The 17,443-nt window shown below is 50.2% G+C and overlaps 6 protein-coding genes across 6 annotated transcripts; 4 read left to right on the plus strand and 2 right to left on the minus strand.

Annotated features, from left to right (window-relative positions):
• Positions 1-2,919: 2,919 nt before the first annotated feature.
• Positions 2,920-4,008, plus strand: ALT_2800 (cysteine-rich secreted protein; the record flags this gene model as incomplete). The annotated part of the gene is made up of 2 exons (XM_033559200.2): positions 2,920-3,427; positions 3,485-4,008. 2 exons carry the CDS (start codon positions 2,920-2,922, stop codon positions 4,006-4,008), a joined length of 1,032 nt encoding a protein of 343 aa, XP_033415091.1.
• Positions 4,009-4,633: 625 nt separating this feature from the next.
• On the plus strand, positions 4,634-5,814 carry ALT_2801 (glycoside hydrolase 5 family protein; the record flags this gene model as incomplete). Its single annotated transcript, XM_033559199.2, has 2 exons — positions 4,634-5,315; positions 5,375-5,814. The coding sequence occupies 2 exons, from the start codon at positions 4,634-4,636 to the stop codon at positions 5,812-5,814; spliced, it is 1,122 nt and encodes a 373-aa protein (XP_033415090.2).
• A 1,506-nt stretch (positions 5,815-7,320) lies between these two features.
• Positions 7,321-8,964, plus strand: ALT_2802 (proline permease PrnB; the record flags this gene model as incomplete). The annotated part of the gene is made up of 1 exon (XM_033559198.2): positions 7,321-8,964. The coding sequence occupies one exon, from the start codon at positions 7,321-7,323 to the stop codon at positions 8,962-8,964; it is 1,644 nt and encodes a 547-aa protein (XP_033415089.2).
• A 494-nt stretch (positions 8,965-9,458) lies between these two features.
• ALT_2803 (glycosyltransferase family 34 protein) lies at positions 9,459-10,593 on the minus strand (the record flags this gene model as incomplete). The annotated part of the gene is made up of 4 exons (XM_089599432.1): positions 9,459-9,810; positions 9,888-10,137; positions 10,202-10,305; positions 10,481-10,593. The coding sequence occupies 4 exons, from the start codon at positions 10,591-10,593 to the stop codon at positions 9,459-9,461; spliced, it is 819 nt and encodes a 272-aa protein (XP_089456175.1).
• Positions 10,594-12,532: 1,939 nt separating this feature from the next.
• Positions 12,533-13,441, plus strand: ALT_2804 (uncharacterized protein; the record flags this gene model as incomplete). Its single annotated transcript, XM_033559196.2, has 1 exon — positions 12,533-13,441. One exon carries the CDS (start codon positions 12,533-12,535, stop codon positions 13,439-13,441), a length of 909 nt encoding a protein of 302 aa, XP_033415087.2.
• A 1,164-nt stretch (positions 13,442-14,605) lies between these two features.
• On the minus strand, positions 14,606-15,845 carry ALT_2805 (uncharacterized protein; the record flags this gene model as incomplete). Its single annotated transcript, XM_089599433.1, has 3 exons — positions 14,606-14,809; positions 14,874-15,198; positions 15,292-15,845. The coding sequence occupies 3 exons, from the start codon at positions 15,843-15,845 to the stop codon at positions 14,606-14,608; spliced, it is 1,083 nt and encodes a 360-aa protein (XP_089456176.1).
• Positions 15,846-17,443: the final 1,598 nt, after the last annotated feature.

The raw sequence follows: 17,443 nt of genomic DNA on the forward strand, positions 1-17,443 counted from the left end.
CTGTCTGAGTGCGGCCTGAGACCCAAAGCTCTTCTTACACTCTCCACAGTCGTGGGAGGATGTTGTTTCTGTTTTGCAGTGTTTTTTTTTCCGAAGGTGTTGCCGAAGAGCATTCTCATTCGAAAACTCCCGATTACACGGGCAGCAACGAAAGGTCACTGTATGAGAATCTCTTTCGTGATTGGCGAGGGCTGATTTACTGCGAAATTGTTTGTTGCATAACTTGCAGGTCCTCAAGACCAAAGGGACTTGGGCAAGTGGCGGTTGGTGAGTTGCGGGCGGGATTGGTTCAGTGGTAGGCTGTCCAGCGTAGTCGCAACCTGAAGAGAGATGGCAACGGGCACATTTGAAATGGCGTTTAGTATGCTGATGCCTTGCTCTCGCGGCGGCAGACTCAAACCTCATCGGGCACTGTGGACATTGAAGGTGGTGAACATCGATTGTATGAGCAGCAGCTCCCTCCGTCGTTCTGAAGCACTTATGGCAAAAATGGCAACTGTAGGGTTTAAGTTCAGCCATGTTTTCTATGATCAAGAGAACCTTGATGATACTTCAGTCTGATGATGGACTAGAACTGATTGAATAACATAGATAATTTGAGTATTCCACATGTAAGGAAATAGTCTGTATGAGGTTTATAAGTATCCGAAATTGATAAATCCCCACTTTAACTTATCCTGCGGTTATCCCAGATAGTACTGGAATGAAGGGCGAGGGTCACATTGACAGTCTCCAGGTGTCCCTCGCATGTACATTCCTCAACGTTTGCTTTCGTCCGCAGCCTACTGCAATAGGCAACTGATCGGTATTTTGTCCCGTCCTCCTCCGACAATCACAGTATGTAAAGCTTGAAGCGGAGGATGACAGAAGCGTTGACAGATTTTAGATCAGCTTTGCAAAACCCCAGTATGTCCATTCTGGTTGGGGTTATCTTTTACCGTCCATATAAGATGGCTAGGAGGCCTTTAAAGGTGAATAATCAACGATTTAGAACTTCCTGGGATATCCAAGATGGCAGTTGGCCTGTTAAGCCACAGCAGGCGTGATAAATGTAGAATACTAGCATTACTCTGATACTGCAAGCAGAAATACGTTATTGTTTAGCCGCCTAATATTCGTTGATGTAGGAATGCTGAACGAACATCTCATGCGGAGGGCACATATCTGATTCTGTTATTCAAATCACAATAAGCTCTCTGCCCAATGATATAGGAAAGCTGACTGAATCATCCGGTTGACTTGTTTGACACTGAGAAGGATGCAGCTGAAACCTCCTCAGGCGTGACTCTTTTAATGATAACCGATCCTTGCCTTATCGGTACGCGATGGCTCGTCATAAAAAGGGCCGCATTTAACCCTGGAGGAAATATTATCTAGTTCTGGTAGATTAGTATTAGTTTAATAGAGTATTAATCAGTGTAATTACGTCAAGCAGATGGCTGACACAGCAGAGCTTATAGTAACTAGTTAATATACTATGCTATTAAGGTACTAGCAGTGAGCTAGTACCGATCCTAACTAATAGTATATCTATATTATAAGTAATAGTAAATTTACAGAATAAGATAGGGTAGTAGATCATCTAGGCCATCCTCTAATTACTAGGGAGTTAAAATATGTATAGGATTCACCTCCGTCTCTAATGGGTTCTGGGCTGCTATAATGATCTAGGGAATAATACAGCAGACTGACTGCCTAGCTAAAGAAGCAGTAGGCCCTGATAACAGGCACCCTTTTCAGGATGGAACCAATCCCGCCGAGGTTCGCCGTACTTTTATCAAGCTGCCAATGCCGATCATCTAGCCGCCGAAACACGGTGACCTGTCAATCTAGCCATGTCTCCGATGACCTGCAGAGACACATGCCCCGCATCTTAGAGCTGAACTGGAGACATGACTCTTGACATGGAATGACAAAGATCCACCCCAGGCAACCATTGACTGCACCAGATGAACCACTTGCCAAGCACGAGGTTCACACTTCCAAGGATCAGCGCAGATACGCATCACACAGGAACAAGCCGAGTCTCGAAGTCGAACACCTGCTCCCTGCGCTAGGATAAATACGAGGTGTCTGCAGAATGCCGATCCTGACTGAGACACCTGCGGGAAATGGAAGATGACAGCAGCTGGAGCTTGCAGTTTCGCACTCGTCCTGGCAATTGGTGCCGATTGGATCCATGGCAAAGACATGCAAGCAGTGGCTAGCTGAGAGCTGACCGCTGTGAGGCGAGACATCGTCACAGTCGTCAAGCCACGCTCAGAGCGACGATATTGCAGATTCGGTTGCTGCTCTCATACTGTACGCTGGGTGAATGAAGAATGGTAGATCCTATTTCCACCATACACCATATTCGCATGCGCTCAATTGATACATCAACTGTCAAACAGCTGCTCGTGGTGACATCAGATAACTCCACATAGGCAAGCTGCACCAGACGGACTAGCCCGGATTGAAACTGTATGTGATCCGTCAACCCGTCACACTGCATGCCGTTCATGCAGTGTTACATCCTCTGCGGAGCTCTCAGTCAGTTCTACTCCTGACCAGTTAGATGTGGATTTGACAGGAGCTCAGCTACATCTGCTGGATGATCGACCAGGTGATCACTGAACACCATGATCGAGTTGCCCCGCTGTCAAAGGCCGAGCCTGTCATGGCTGGATCATCCTCGCTGATGGGCGTCAGGAAGGCTGAGGAGTGGCTGGCGAAGATGTCACACGTCCTCAGGAGATGAGTTGCCATTAGGTAACGGCGCTTGAAGTAGGGTGAAAGCATCATGACTCCTAGCAGCTGCAAGTACAAAGTGCAGTGCTCGAAAGACATAAAAGGGAGCGAAACCCACGGCCGGAACCCTCCCACTCATCAACAATCAACACTCAATACATCCATACAGCTTTAGTCAACCAATCTCTCATCATGAAGACCATCGCTCTTACTCTGGTTACCCTGCTCCTGCAGGCCCCTCCCCTCCAGGCCAAAATGTACCGCCAAAACGTCCTCACCTTCGAGGTGAGCACCGACGCCCGCGTCACCGGCCAGAAAATCGAGTACAACGATCCAGACTGCGACCCAGGCATGCACTGCGTCGTGTCCAAGACCTGCGCTGCGCCAGGCACCGGCCCCACCCTCAGCGCTGACAAGAAGTTCTTCGCCTGCTGCCTGGCAGGCCAGCGGCTGCTCGGTAGTCCCGAGACGGCATTCGACTGCTGCGCCGAGGGTCACGAACTGGCTGGCTCGGCCCAGGCAGGCTACCACTGCTGCCCGACGGGCTATTCCTTTGACGGACAGCAGTGCAAGGAGGTATGCAAGAACGGCAAGCTGATGGTCAACGGCCAGTGTGTTTGCCCTGAGGGGATGCTGGAGGCGGAGGGCGGATCCTGCCAGACTCGTACGAAGGCGATTTGTACGTCTGGGCTGGAGAGTGGTGAGTCTTTACCCCTACCTTTAGTATCACTAGGTAATGGTATGCTAATGGGTTCAGGAAAATGCTACACCTTCACCGCTGAGAATGGCAACCGGCTCGGCCTCCGCAACGACGGGGTCTACTACGCCGCACCAGACAGCATGGTCCAGCGCTACGGCAAGTTCCAGCTCTGCAGTGACGAGAAATGCACCGCCGGCCACGCCATCAACCCCTCCGACAAGACCTACATCAAGGATCTATACGGGGATGTCGCAACGGGCGCGAACGCGGGCCAGTGGCTCAACAATGCGCAGAACGGGGCGCATATCGGGCGGACTCCCACGTTTGCCAACGCGGGCCAGTTCGTGCTGAGCAAGTGGCCTTGTGGCAAGTACTGTCTTGGTGGATTTGCGGCGGGTATTGGGCCTGCTTGTCCGGCGGAGATCCCGGCTATGACCTTTTACTCGCAGGATCCGCAGATGTGTGTGCCGTATGAGTTGACCGAGGTGCCGTGTGACATCAAGGCGAATGTGAATAACTGTATTTGGAAGAATGGAGACCAGTGCTGCAACAAGGTGGACTGTACCTGGCGTCCTCTTTGAGTGATTCCAGTGTCCCAGTCTGGTCAGGACCTCAAACGGATTGAGTCCGAAGTAGTTAGTCCATATGATGTGAAGTTGCTGTTTCTGTTATCTAACATTGTCTGAATTACTGTCAATTCATTATGATTCATGCACATATCAAGTTCTACTGTATATCTCTGACATCAGGTCTCGGAATATGCGGGGAGAACGGCCATTCCCTTCTTGACACGGGGAGACATACTCCGCGTGGCTGAAGAGTCTTGGTGCCTGTCGATCCATGTGGGGAATCCCCATATTATCAAACCGATGGACTTCATTAATATGGATAAATAATCTGGAGAGGAGCTAGTCCTGCCGATTGAAGGATTCTCCAAATACCGAAGAGTCCACCAATCCATACCTGCAAGAGTGGCGTCCACCATTCCGCATCCATCACGGACACAGCTCACGATGATCTATTGGAAAGCTCCGTTCCATTCAACTTGTCGCGAAGTTAATTAATCTTGAGAGATATGCCGAATCGAACACGGGGAGACGGGGAACGGGCCGTCGGTGACCCTGACCCTGAGTCAAGCCATCGACTATTTAACTCGACTTCTCCACCCGTCTGCTGTCTGTCTGATCAACCACAAGCACAACCAAGATGAAGTTCACTTTCCTGACTGTGGCCAGCCTCCTCATGGGGCAAGTGGCTCTAGCCGCCCTCAGCGCAAAGAAATTCGCCAGCACATCAGACCTCCAGTTCACCATCGACGGCAAAACAGGCTACTTCGCCGGCTCCAACTCGTACTGGATCGGGTTCCTGACCAACAACGCGGACGTCGACCTCGTCTTCGACCACATGAAGGAATCCGGTCTCAAGATCCTGCGCGTCTGGGGCTTCAACGACGTCAACACCGTCCCCGGCCAGGGGACGGTATACTACCAGCTGCACGCGAACGGGAAATCGACGATCAACACGGGCGCGAACGGGCTGCAGCGGCTGGACTATGTGGTCCACTCAGCGGAGAAGCGCGGCATCAAGCTCATCATCAACTTTGTGAATAACTGGGATGACTACGGGGGAATGAACGCGTACGTCAAGGCGTATGGCGAGACGGACCATAATGCCTTTTACTCGAACCAGAACATCCAGAAGGCCTATAGACAGTATGTCAAGGCTGTGGTGTCGCGGTATACGAACTCCCCCGCGGTGTTTGCGTGGGAGCTGGCCAATGAGCCCAGATGCAAGGGGTGCGATACCGAGGTGCTGTACCAGTGGATCAAGTCGACGAGCGAGTATATCAAGAAGTTGGATAAGAAGCATATGGTTTGCATTGGCGATGGTTTGTCTCCCTCGTTACCAGATGACATCTTTCCATTTAGCAGATACTGATGAAAGTAGAGGGCTTCGGACTCGACCTCCTCTCCGACGGCAGCTACCCCTACACCTACGTCGAAGGCAGCAACTTCACGCGCAACCTCGCCATCCCCACCATCGACTTTGGAACCTTCCATCTCTACCCGGACAGCTGGGGCACGACCCATGAATGGGGCAATGGCTGGGTGCAATCGCACGGCGCCGCGTGCAAGGCCGCCGGCAAGCCCTGTCTGTTCGAGGAGTACGGCGTTACCTCCAACCACTGCGCGCTCGAGACGCCCTGGCAGAAGACCTCGTTGAATACGACTGGCGTCTCAGCGGATTTGTACTGGCAGTATGGGGATACACTGAGCACGGGACAGTCGCCGAATGATGGGAATACGATTTACTATGGTACGGATGAGTTTAAGTGTATTGTGAAGGATCATGTGGCGGCCATTAAGGCGAAGCAGGGGTGGGTTTAGCCGGCGGTACTAGTAGATCAGCTAGAATAGCCGTTGTCACGCTGGGTGAAAATCATTACTCTACTGAAGCCAACCCAGGGAATGATAGAGACTCAGTATTACAGGTGTCGGAGATGGTACTTGCCTTGTTACTGGGATGGGTAGCTATCATCTACATAAATATATACATGGTCATCAGATTGGCCCAGTAAGCATGGCTTATTCTAGATATGAGGAGACATGGCCACAGCTATATGTATTGCCTGAAATGCTTGCTAATTATTTACTTTGTTGCATGACATGAGGAGGACACTGATAGCAGCCTTATATTATCCACACATCTCAGGAGCAATTTTTCTCCTATGGAAAGGCAAGGTTATCCTCGGAGTTTGTGTCCGTAACTGTGGCAACTATTCAGACAAGCCACTGAACCCTATTGACTCTGCAGTACGGGTGCAATATGGCATGATTGCCTCTAAAGTCTAACATGAATATCTTATCGGATTGCATCTCAGATGAGGTAATAACTTAATCTATAAGGCCTAGTCGTATATCTCCATATCCAAAGGTAAGCACATATTACGGAATATAAGCGACCCCAATGATAAGACAGCCTGCAGCCACAGATTTCCGGCCCGGTGCCGGTCCGGTTAGATACGGCGTGTGGCTTATTCAAGGTAACAAGGCTGATGACAGTTGGATTTCATGGTTCATGGCTGAGAGGAAAAGTTTGACAAAAGGTTAAGAGTCAGGCAGCTGAGATTGTGTTCTGTAAAGGTGATATGATTCCAGAATTCAGAGTGGAGTGTTGATGCTCTCCACTGTGCTCTGGAGTATGGTGTTTCTATTATGTAAAATCTGGGGAGATGGGTCTTCCCCAGATCATATGATCTGATAGTCTATTTACTGCGCAGATGGAATACTGCAGTTGATAGACAGATCTACATTATCTGCATGTCCTGTACAGCAACTCACCTGCATGTACTGCAGTACCATCTACGGTCCCTATTCTATCTGATATTCTCCTCCTAGCGAATATTATCTGCTAATGTGCGCTCGCTAGTCAAGGAATCAGCCACAAAGATAAATTGCCCCTACAGGCTGACACTAAGCCGCCTCCAGCCTAGCGTGGCTCTAAATGCCTCGTGTTTCTCCTTCCAGCCAATCAACTTGCCTGCCACTCCCCGCATCCATGTCCTTATCAACTGCATGCACCAATCACGGGCCGTTCTGGCTCCTGCGTGTGAGTGTCGCCGTTCCGGGTGCGGGGGAGCCGGTGAGAAAGAACGAGAAAAGAAAGAAAGAAAAGAGAGACATTTATCTATCGGGATGATCTCGTGTCTCGTGTCTCATGGGAGCCCGTTGCACGGACTTTTTACCATGATAGCTAGATAACCCGACCTCGGGTCGCCAGAAAAATTCCTACTTAACCTCCCGTCCCCCCGGTCTATCCTCCACCCAGTTTCTTTCCATCTTCTCTTCCCTTTCCTTGTACACCAAGAAATCAAGGATCAAGGATCAAGGAAAATGGCGGACGAAAAACCCACTGCCGCTTCGGCCCATTACCATGACCCCGAGGCCAACGTCAAACATGGCACCATCCAGGCCTTGGTCGAGCGCGATCTGCTCGACGAACGATACAAAATCACCGAGCGCGGACTGAAAAACCGTCATGTACAGCTGATGGCGCTGGGTGGCACCATCGGAACGGGTCTGTTTGTCGGATCGGGACAGGCGCTGGCCATTGGTGGTCCTCTGTCGCTGCTGCTCGGATACATCTTCATTTCCGTCCTGGTGTATGCGCTGGTGACGGGGATGGCGGAGATTGGCGCGTATCTGCCGGTCCATGGAGGAACAATGAGTTACCATGGATTCCGGTATGTGTCGCGCAGCATGGGTTTCGCCATGGGGTATCTATACTGGTATTCGCTGGGGATTCTGGTGCCGTACGAGATTGTCGCCGCGTCCATGGTCATCGATTACTGGCATCCCGGCGTGCACATCGCCGTGTGGATCTCCATCATGCTGGTCATCATTGTGCTGCTCAACTTTATGCCTGTCAAGGCCTACGGCGAGACCGAGTTCTGGTTCGCCGGCATCAAGATTATCACTCTGATCGGCCTGCTGATCCTCTCCTTCATCCTCTTCTGGGGCGGCGGCCCCAACCGCCAACGCCTCGGCTTCCACTACTGGAAGGACCCCGGCCCCATGAACGAGTATTTGGTGCACGGTGGCGCCGGCCGCTTCGTCGGCCTGCTGCAGTGCATCGTCAAGAGCGCTATCGCCTTCATCTTCGCCCCGGAACTGATCATCATTTCCGGCGGCGAGATGGAGTCCCCCCGCCGCAACGTCCCCACCGCCGCCCGCCGCTACATCTACCGGCTCGTCTTCTTCTACATCTTCGGCGCCCTCGCCATCGGCGTCATCTGCTCCTCCCATGCCAAGCAAATCACCTCCGGCAACGGCGACGCCTCCTCCTCCCCCTGGGTCGTGGCCATCCACAACGCCGGCATCCCCGTCCTCGACAGCATCGTCAACGCCGCCATTCTGACCTCTGCCTGGTCCGCCGGCAATTCTTTCTTGTATATGTCCTCCCGCTCGCTCTACTCCCTCGCCGTCTCCGGCAACGCCCCCAGTGTCTTCAAGGCCTGCAACCGCTGGGGCGTCCCCTACATGGCCGTCGGCGTCTCCGCCCTTTTCTCGCTGCTGGCGTACCTCGCCGTCGGCAACGGCTCCAACACCGTCTTCAACTGGCTCATCAACTTCACCAACACCTCCGGCTTCATCTCCTGGATCTGCTGCAGCATTGTGTACTTCCGCTTCAACAAAGCCTGCAAGGTCCAGGGCATCGAGAAGCCGTATACCTCCAAGCTGCAGCCATATGGCATGATTGTTGGCCTTGTCGGCGCGGCCCTCCTCGCGCTGATCAACGGGTTCACCGTCTTTTTCCCGTCCGAGTGGTCCGTGAGTGACTTCTTCACGGCGTATATTGGCATTCCCGCTTTCCTGGTGTTGTATTTCGGTCACAGGTTGATCTTCTGGGACGATCCGTGGGCGTGGCGCAGTGAGGAGGTGGATATGCAGACGGGCTTGGCGGAGATTATTGCCGCGGAGAAGCCGCCCCGGGTTAGGGATACGTGGTGGAAGAAGATGTTGGCTATTGTTGAATGATTTGCTACAGTGTAATTAGTTCTTATGTACAATTGATACACGAATATCAATGTGGTCAACCTCATATAGAAACCATAGCCCAACTCTCTGCACAAATCTGGACGTAGGATCTGGCTGACCAGAGGTACGTCTGAATGTCTCGCGCATAAGCGCTGTAGTATTCTTGCCACCAATGGGTGATCCTCAATATATGTACAAAGGTACGCCGTAACGCGTCTATCAAGGGTATATACAGTATACACAGTGCGATACAACTAAGTACCTTTCGCAGCATCTGCACCGATCGGTTCAGGAATAGAGGTGATCCGACCGAACGAGCCAAAACGCAAGTCGGCCCAGAACCTTTTCGTCTCCTCTACATACCTCGTCTTCTCCAGCGGCACCTCCCAGTGCCTACTATGCGATTCTGCTATCTCAAGATACGGCGCCAGAGTTCGAGTCAGATTGGCCTTTGGGGTTCCGGGAAAGTGAACCAAAAGATCACCAGGGGCCACCTAGAGATGGAGCGGCGTATCAGGGCTGAGATCTATCCCGTTCGGATGTCTCATGTAGGCATTGAACCACCGCAGCGGGCAGTACACGGTCGAGCGAGCAAAGTATTCGTTCTCGGCTAGGACATTGCTGAGCGCGGACTGCTCGAGCCACATAAGCTGGACGTCAGGCTTCACGACCGGGTAGGCGATGGCGGCCGAAAGCAATTCCACCGACCAGGGATGAACGCGAAGGAAAAAGACCCCGCTGTGCAGCCCGTTCCAGTCCCTGCTTGCCAACAGGTGCGTGTTAGACATTTCTGGCGGGGGAACGAATATTTCCAACGGCAGGTTAGGATTCATCAGCACCGTGTCGCTGTCGAACTAACTGTGCAGCGTCAGCGTGTTTCTCGTCAGTGTTCAACTCTGCGCCCCAGGGTTGCAGGTACTCACAAGAGCCACTGCAATCGCTGATCAGCCGGCTTTTCCAGTTCCCGGAGCAGGACTGACTGAAGAATGGCGAGCTTGTTCCAAATCCCTTTCAGTATTGGATTCCGCAGAACCGTAAGGGGGTAACCCAGTCGCCGACTGTGCTCCTTGTGTGTCTCCAAAGTTCTGTCGTATATCGAATGGTTCCCGTATATCATCGTCACCTTGCCTATTGTCGGGGTACGCAGAGATGCCTCTGGGGTTGCAATTTTGTCTGTGGTGTGTTAGCACCATATCATCGTAGATAATTAATTGCTCGCGCATGTTAAGAAACATACGGTAATTGGAAAACAGGCTCAGTAGCCCAAAGACACCGAGAAAGGCCAAAAGTACGTGTCCAACAGCGTTCAACTTGAGTCGCTGGCTGCCACTCTTGTAGGACCTGGCTATGGAGGGATCAGACTTGCATATTGACATTTTCGGTCTTGGGATAGGCAATGAGTCTATATCCAAGAAAGGATGGACGATCGAAACAGACTTGAAGCGGGAAGGCATGGGTTAGTATGCGCAGCTAATCGTAAAGCGATCAGACCCAGAAATTTGTTTCATGAGCTCACCGGATCATTCTCTCTGAAGTACTTAAAGGGTATTCTTCAAGCTCCAGGACCTGAGCCGGTAGTGTTGCGTCGACTTGATTGTATGGGTAGGCGCCGGTTTCGCGCCGAGCCATCAACTGGGCCAATGGTGTTGAGATGCTCAACAAGCAAGCACATGGGCCACCGATGGAATTGGATATCAGATTAGTTAGAGCATCATTGATGAAGCTCAGATGAGGACTCTAGACGATCTGGGAATGGTTCCTCATCTTTTATACCGATTCCAGTATGACCTTCCTCTGTGCAAGCCCTAGAATTGATGGCATTGACATTGTATGACAGCTCGAGTATTCATCTTCATCTTGCGAACCTCGCATTGATCATATAATTTCCTACGTAGTCTATTACTACCCTATCGCAGCGATTACCTCACCAAATACGAGACCCTGCAGCCGTATAGCTGATACAGATATGTACATAAGTTGAATCCCATCTCCTGCAGATCTATCATAACCCTCCCACAAACTCCTCGCCACAACATATGATAAGTGCACTTGTGTATGTGATCTAGGAATATCAACGTGGTCAACCTCATATAAAATACCCATAACACAACTCCACATGAATGGATAGATTCCTCTACTGCAGTGTTAATACCTTGGTAGACAAGCCTGATCTCTAACAATGAAGCATCTGACCAACTCAGTGCAGGTCAGTGCAGGTAAATTGGTGGGCCTGTCCGGATCAGAAGGCATGCATATACATCTTGGCTTTGTTGTGCTGGCTTCTCATAGGGTAAAGAAAGAAGAAGTGTTGACTTGAGTACACACTCTTTATCGCCTATATTTTAATCACCAAACCACAGCCACGAGACTGTAGACCAGATTTCAAGATAAACCATACGCTTGTGTTGTGAAAACCACCTCAGTGTGAGTGCACTGCCCGGAAAACGCCAATCGGCGTCAACGGAAATTAGGTCATTGGCTGATAGCAGTCGCACTGCATCCGATCCGAGAGCAATGGCTGAATCACCACCATGGGCTGGAGATTCAGCCTCACTAGCAAATCGCCAATAAGCATCTATCTGTCGTGTCGTCTGTCCTTGCGGGAACAGAAATGGGATACTAGTGGTCGCCTTGTGTTCCTTTGCTTTTCACAGTAGCTTGTTGAACACATACAGTACCATAGCATTTAGCCTGCATGAGTCAACACCCAACTTCCACAACAGATATAATCTTTGTATCATAGCTACTCGACTAGTTGCACGGCAAAGGCTGGAGGAAAGGCTGGCTCAATAATAATGTTCTTGGCTGCAGTGATTGGCGGCTGTGTGCTGAATAGTGGCAGTGCTCCGACAGGGAGAAAAGCAGCTTGTCTAGGTGCATGCGGCACACGCGGGCCAGGGGAAAAAGCACTGCGAGGGAACAGAAGATTCTCTATGTTACATTCATGTTTTCTCCAATATGACTCTGCTCAACAGGGCGAATTGAGCTCATTGGCTCCTCACTCAATGTACTCCCTCACGAGGGTCGTCAATGGATCAATGCTATAAGAATAAGGGGGGTGGTTGCTTAGCCTCATTCCCTTGGTATTTCTATCTAAACTGGGGACAACTTGCGATCCTTATAACCACCAAGTATCCCTGACAGGCTGACTTTATGGTTATTTAAACCTGGGCCTCTCCCGCATGGTTTTTTCAAACAACCGATCATAATCCTCTCCTGAATCGGTTCTGTTTGACCTCATTCGTCCTGAATGCAAACTAGTCTGTACAATTTTCCCATGTTCTGATATATATTAGTCTGTGAGTCAAGCCATCCCTCTCCGGTTAGGGCTTTGGTGCCCATTCCTCGAGTCCGACTCTTATCCGCAACTCAGCCTTGGCTGGTCTGTTCAGCTCTCCTTCTCAACACTAGTCGCTATCCGTCTGAGCTCGACGATAAATCTCCAAACAGCTAAGAGATGGGCGCGGGGCCAGCGGCCGGGTTCTGGCCGCCTAACAAACTTGTTCTCAATGTGTGTTTTCTCAACGGAGGCGAATATGAACAGAGTACGGTCAAATCCTTGGTCAGAATGCATTATAACTCTATCCCCATGCGCCTCCGCTTCAAGTTCCTATCAGAATGGGACACAAGCCCTTCCGACATTCGTATTCTATTCACAGACCATTCCAAAGCCTATATCGGACGTCAAGCCGAGGCCTACCCCGGCCAGCCTACCATGTGGCTCAATATGCACCCTAGATTGCACACGCAGGACGCCGCTCGGGACAAGGTGCAAGCCGACGTACTCCACGAGTTCGGGCACGCATTGGGCCTGGTACACGAGCATAAGCACCCGCAGTGCAAGGCCAAGTGGAACTACGGCCAGCTCATGGACAGGAATCGATGGGATTTGGATTTGGTGCGCCGCAACTACGACGATGATACGTCTAGCGCCATCAATGCCAGGTGGGACCGGGCGTACGATTCAAAGTCGATTATGCACTACGCTATCGCGAGAGGAGACACGCAGAGCGGGCTGAGGGAAGTCCCTGAGAATATTGTGCTCTCTGACGGCGACAAGGAGACGTTAGCGCTGATCTACCCATCGGTTGCTGTTGTGAAGCAACACTCCACAGTGCCTAAAGAGCCCACGAAGGGCCATGTGAAGGAGAAGAGGGAGAAGAAGATACGTCCTGAGAAGTTGAAGCCCTCTCAGAAATCGTATGTCAGCGGGAACAACTCTGCCGTGGTTTGCGGAGGCTACGTAAAGGTAAGTGGTAACGCGAGTGTGACAATCCATGGCGGCGGCGAGGTTGTCGTCTCCGGCAATAGCAAGACGGTCGTCTATGGCGATAGCACGGTCCGGGCCAGCGAAAATGCCTATGTTTATGTCAACGGCGGTGGCTCTGCAAGGGTGAGTGGGAACGCCGCGGTCGAATTCACAGGCACAGCCACAGGAGATGTCACTGAGAACGGTTCTATTCGTTGGAACGTCTGACTCTTGGGGTTCGGGTATATTTGTTCTATATACAGTGCCTCTCGAAATTGGCTTAACCAGTTCTCACTTGAGGAATTCTTTCCTGTGGCCCACCGCCAAGGCACTAGCGCAGATCATTTATTGAGCGATGGGCGGCCGAGTATTGTAAAGTATTTGATGTAATATTACATGACTGTATCTGTACGGAAGGTTCATGGGTTGCATGGAACCCATGCTGGCTACGCGAGAACCAGCACCACCTTCTTTCCGGAGCATTTGCCCAGAGGCTCGTCTCATAATTTATAAGACCCTTCACCGACGCGTGCCGCAGTAAGACGGCATTCAAAGAATGTTTGAAGAAAAAGCTGAATAGTCGTGGGGACTCGGCTATGTCCACAAAACGCAGGTATCACTCATTGACTTTTGTCATGCTATCACACCACAAATGAATTCAGTAAGAGTAGCAGAGGATTAGTCTTCTTCATAGCCTGTCAAAGCCACAGTCCCAGCACGGCGGAAACAACGCGATCGAAATTGTGGCGTACAGACGCGCCCAAAATCAGTTTCACCTTCCAGATTCTATTCGATTCTTTGCTGAACTCTATTTTGAAATACGCGACTCATGAGCCGATTTGCCATTCGTTATCAAAGGTCATCACTTGAGAACCCTCTCCAGCCTAATTGTTCCTGTCGAGTTCTACGAGACAACGAGGAGACTTTTACCATTCCCGGTTGGTTCAGGGATTTTTGGACAGTGACGTCAATCACTGCTCCGTCGTCGCAAGACATCATTGCTAGATAATCAAGCATCCCTGGGGTCTGTTTCAGGATCTTTCGCTCTGTTGATGTCCTTCAGACGATGTAAGTCTCGGCTGCTCTACAGTTATGCTTTCTGAACAGGTCACGTGACTCACATTCTTTCCAAGATGATCTGTTTATCCGCGTTGAACTTCTCATTTTTCTTCGCTACCTGTTGATAACATCGGATCTCTTCCTCCGGCTCTCTCGCATCCCAGAATGACTTCACAATTCTTTGAAGTAGATCCTCATGGTTTAAAAAGGTATGGGGTATATCGCGATAGTCAGAATTGACCGATGTTTCGACCTCGCAGAGGCGCATCATGAAGACATCTCCATGCCAAAAATGTTCATGAAATGGAAGAGAATCGATTCCTAAAAGAGACATCATGCACCGGTTTTGGGGAAGGCCAGCATCCCGACACCAGTACACAGTATAATCTCCATGGAGCTCTGCCGAAGGTTGATTCTCGATAGTGATTCGGCGACGGGCACGCTCAAAATTGTGTTGGCCCCAATGAGCCGCAAAATCTGGGATTCGTAATCTAGAGGGTCCTTTGCCAGGGCATTCGTCTTGATAGTCATATAAATCTATGCTTAGAATATGTGGTGACTTTCCGAGGGCTGGAAATCGAATGCACTCTTTTGAGCATACCAAAGTTTTCTTGATGGAACCTTCCTTTTTGATGTTGTCTGATCTCAATGACGATTCTGCCACCCTTACTTTTGCCAGAGCCTGCCGCCTGATTGCCCCTCCTTTGACGGTGACATTTGCAGACGACTGAGCTTCTGCTTGACGTTGAGGACGACGAGTACCTTGGAGTTGTTCCAGCATTGATTCGTAGATATCCTTGAGTGCCACAGAGAGGTTGAACGAAATGCGATCATCGGATGGGAGAATGGCATCTAGCGCAATACGCCATCGCGGGCAGACTTGCCCATGCGAGCCCCTTGTTTGGTAGAAACCCTTTGTGTTTGTCCTAACATCCTTAAACCGAGATATAAGCTGGTAGCACAGCCAACATGATTTTTTGCTACACCCTAAATAGCGAAATGGTTTGCTTTGGGGCGACAGCGAGCACTCAAAATGTAGGAGAAGCTGTATCTCAGCATGACAGGGAATCGAAATCCCGGCCGCTTTCCCCCAAGCATCGTCGAGCTGCTTTTTCTTCAGTTGCGGTAGTTTGTTGATCTTTGCTAACTCTTGAGTCCATCGTTCCATCGAGCTTCTTGTAAGATGTCTAGCCGCAGGTGCTTGAAGACAAACAATCTTTAGCTTCCGAAAAGTCTTTCCAAATTCGATAGCAGCATCTTTAAATGTCTCATATGCTGCCCTGAGCCGTCCTAGGAAAGCAATGGTTCTCCGAACCTTCATGCTTCGAGGGTTCGATGTGATGGGTAGAGCTGCATACCGGAGGATATATGCTATTGACACCATGCGCTGGATAGAGCTAGAAGACTTGGTCATCCTGTATTGCGTGGACAAGCTATATAGCTCTCTTGCAGAAGTAATCTCCTCTGAGCCTTTCAAGAAGGCGTTCGTAATATCTTCTTCAGATGAAGACTCAATCTGAGAAGCGTAGAGATCTAGGCGTTGTTGGTAGAATTTTAAAAGTCGTATCCACATGGGATCTTTGTCGATGACTGGTCGTTTTTGGGAAATAGCGATTGCCTGAATCCAGATTGTGAGGATCCGTGCCAATGCCTCATCCTCTTCCACATTCTCTGCCCTATTCTTTGCCAAATAAATCGTGGGTTGACCGTTCAGGAGAACCAAGCCGGAAGCTGTGACATGTCTAGCTCCCTTACCATTCTTGTCAGTTATTTTCCTCCGCCTTTCATGACGTGTTGCATGATTCCAGGGTTCTGACTTTTCTCGAGAAAAAGTTTCTGCTATATGGTCAAGGAACTTCACGAGTCTTTTTTCCTTTGGGCTGCAGTGTAGGAGCTCGTCCCGTATTGATGTGCTTTCAATCTCTGGGTCGCAGTCTTCATCGTCGGAGCTCTCCTCGACCCTAGGAGTGACCTGTCTTGGGGTTGGTTGCTGCCTTTGATGAACGCGAAGGAGAGAAGCGAGAGAGAAAAATGCATTCTCGTCAAATTCTGAGATGCCAGTCATATTTCTGAAGGTAATGAAACGGTCGCTTGGTGTCTCGTTGGAGGTTTGTTGTCGGAAGAGGGGAAGTATTTACAGATGGACAATCGCTACTGTACTGTACGTGGCCGATACAGTACTACTTCTTTGTCGTTACTTACAATCATAGCAGATTACTGCCTAGATTACACGATTGGGGGTTTTGTAGCCAAAATAGGAATAGCGAGAATACATCCAGGAGAAAAAAGGCGATGAAACTGATATCGAGCCCTCTGTGTAAGAGTTGGTATTTGAGCGTGTTTACATAGTTTCATGGTGAATTGCATTTCTCTTCACCTGAAGTCTCATCCTCTTGCACTTTTCAAGAGGAATCCTCGCTTCGTTCGTTACTTGGCGCAAGGTGGCCTTCACCACATGTTTTGTAGAGATCTGCCATAGAGTTCCATGGGCTTTCTTTCATTGTAATCATGCCACAGTGTACTGTGACATACATGATGTATTTTACAGAGCCAGCTTAATGCGGCCCGCTCAATGAATGAACTGCACTAAGGCCTTGGTGATGGGTCCAGCAAAGAGTTTCTCAGTGTATGTTGGTCAAGGCGAATTCGAGAATCATTGTAAGCCCCTATCTCAAAGACCGAAACCAGCATATTAGACCTACCGTTTGCTTTTCTATTAACAGAGCCTAATGCCGACTCGCACTCGAGTCTAGAATATTAACCCCCTCGCCAATCAATCAACACTCCGTTAACCGGATTAACCTGGTGCAGCCTAACTAGTAGCATAATGGCTATGCGGGTGCTCCCACCGTTGGAAGCAAGGCAAGAGTGATCCGAACGCCAGCACGCATGAAACAGTAGATATATAGGAAACGGCGTGTTGCCATATAAATCGGCCTAAAAATCGGCCTAAAAAATACTGGAACGCCCTCCATGTCCGCATCCCTCAGTAGATCCTTCAGCTGGCCCTTAATGGCCAGCTGCTTCCTCTGCGTCTCCACCTCTGCCTGCCTCTGGGTATCCGCCTATCCTGTTGGGTTCTGATACTTGTGTGCAACCCTGTTTGTAATAATCCCCTACTTGTTGCTCTCTACGCAGGGCATTCAGATGAAGTTTCCTCTACTTTCATTA

The sequence above is a fragment of the Aspergillus lentulus genome (genome assembly GCF_001445615.1).
Source record: "Aspergillus lentulus DNA, contig: Alt05, strain: IFM 54703, whole genome shotgun sequence".
In the NCBI taxonomy this organism is placed as follows: domain Eukaryota; kingdom Fungi; phylum Ascomycota; class Eurotiomycetes; order Eurotiales; family Aspergillaceae; genus Aspergillus; species Aspergillus lentulus.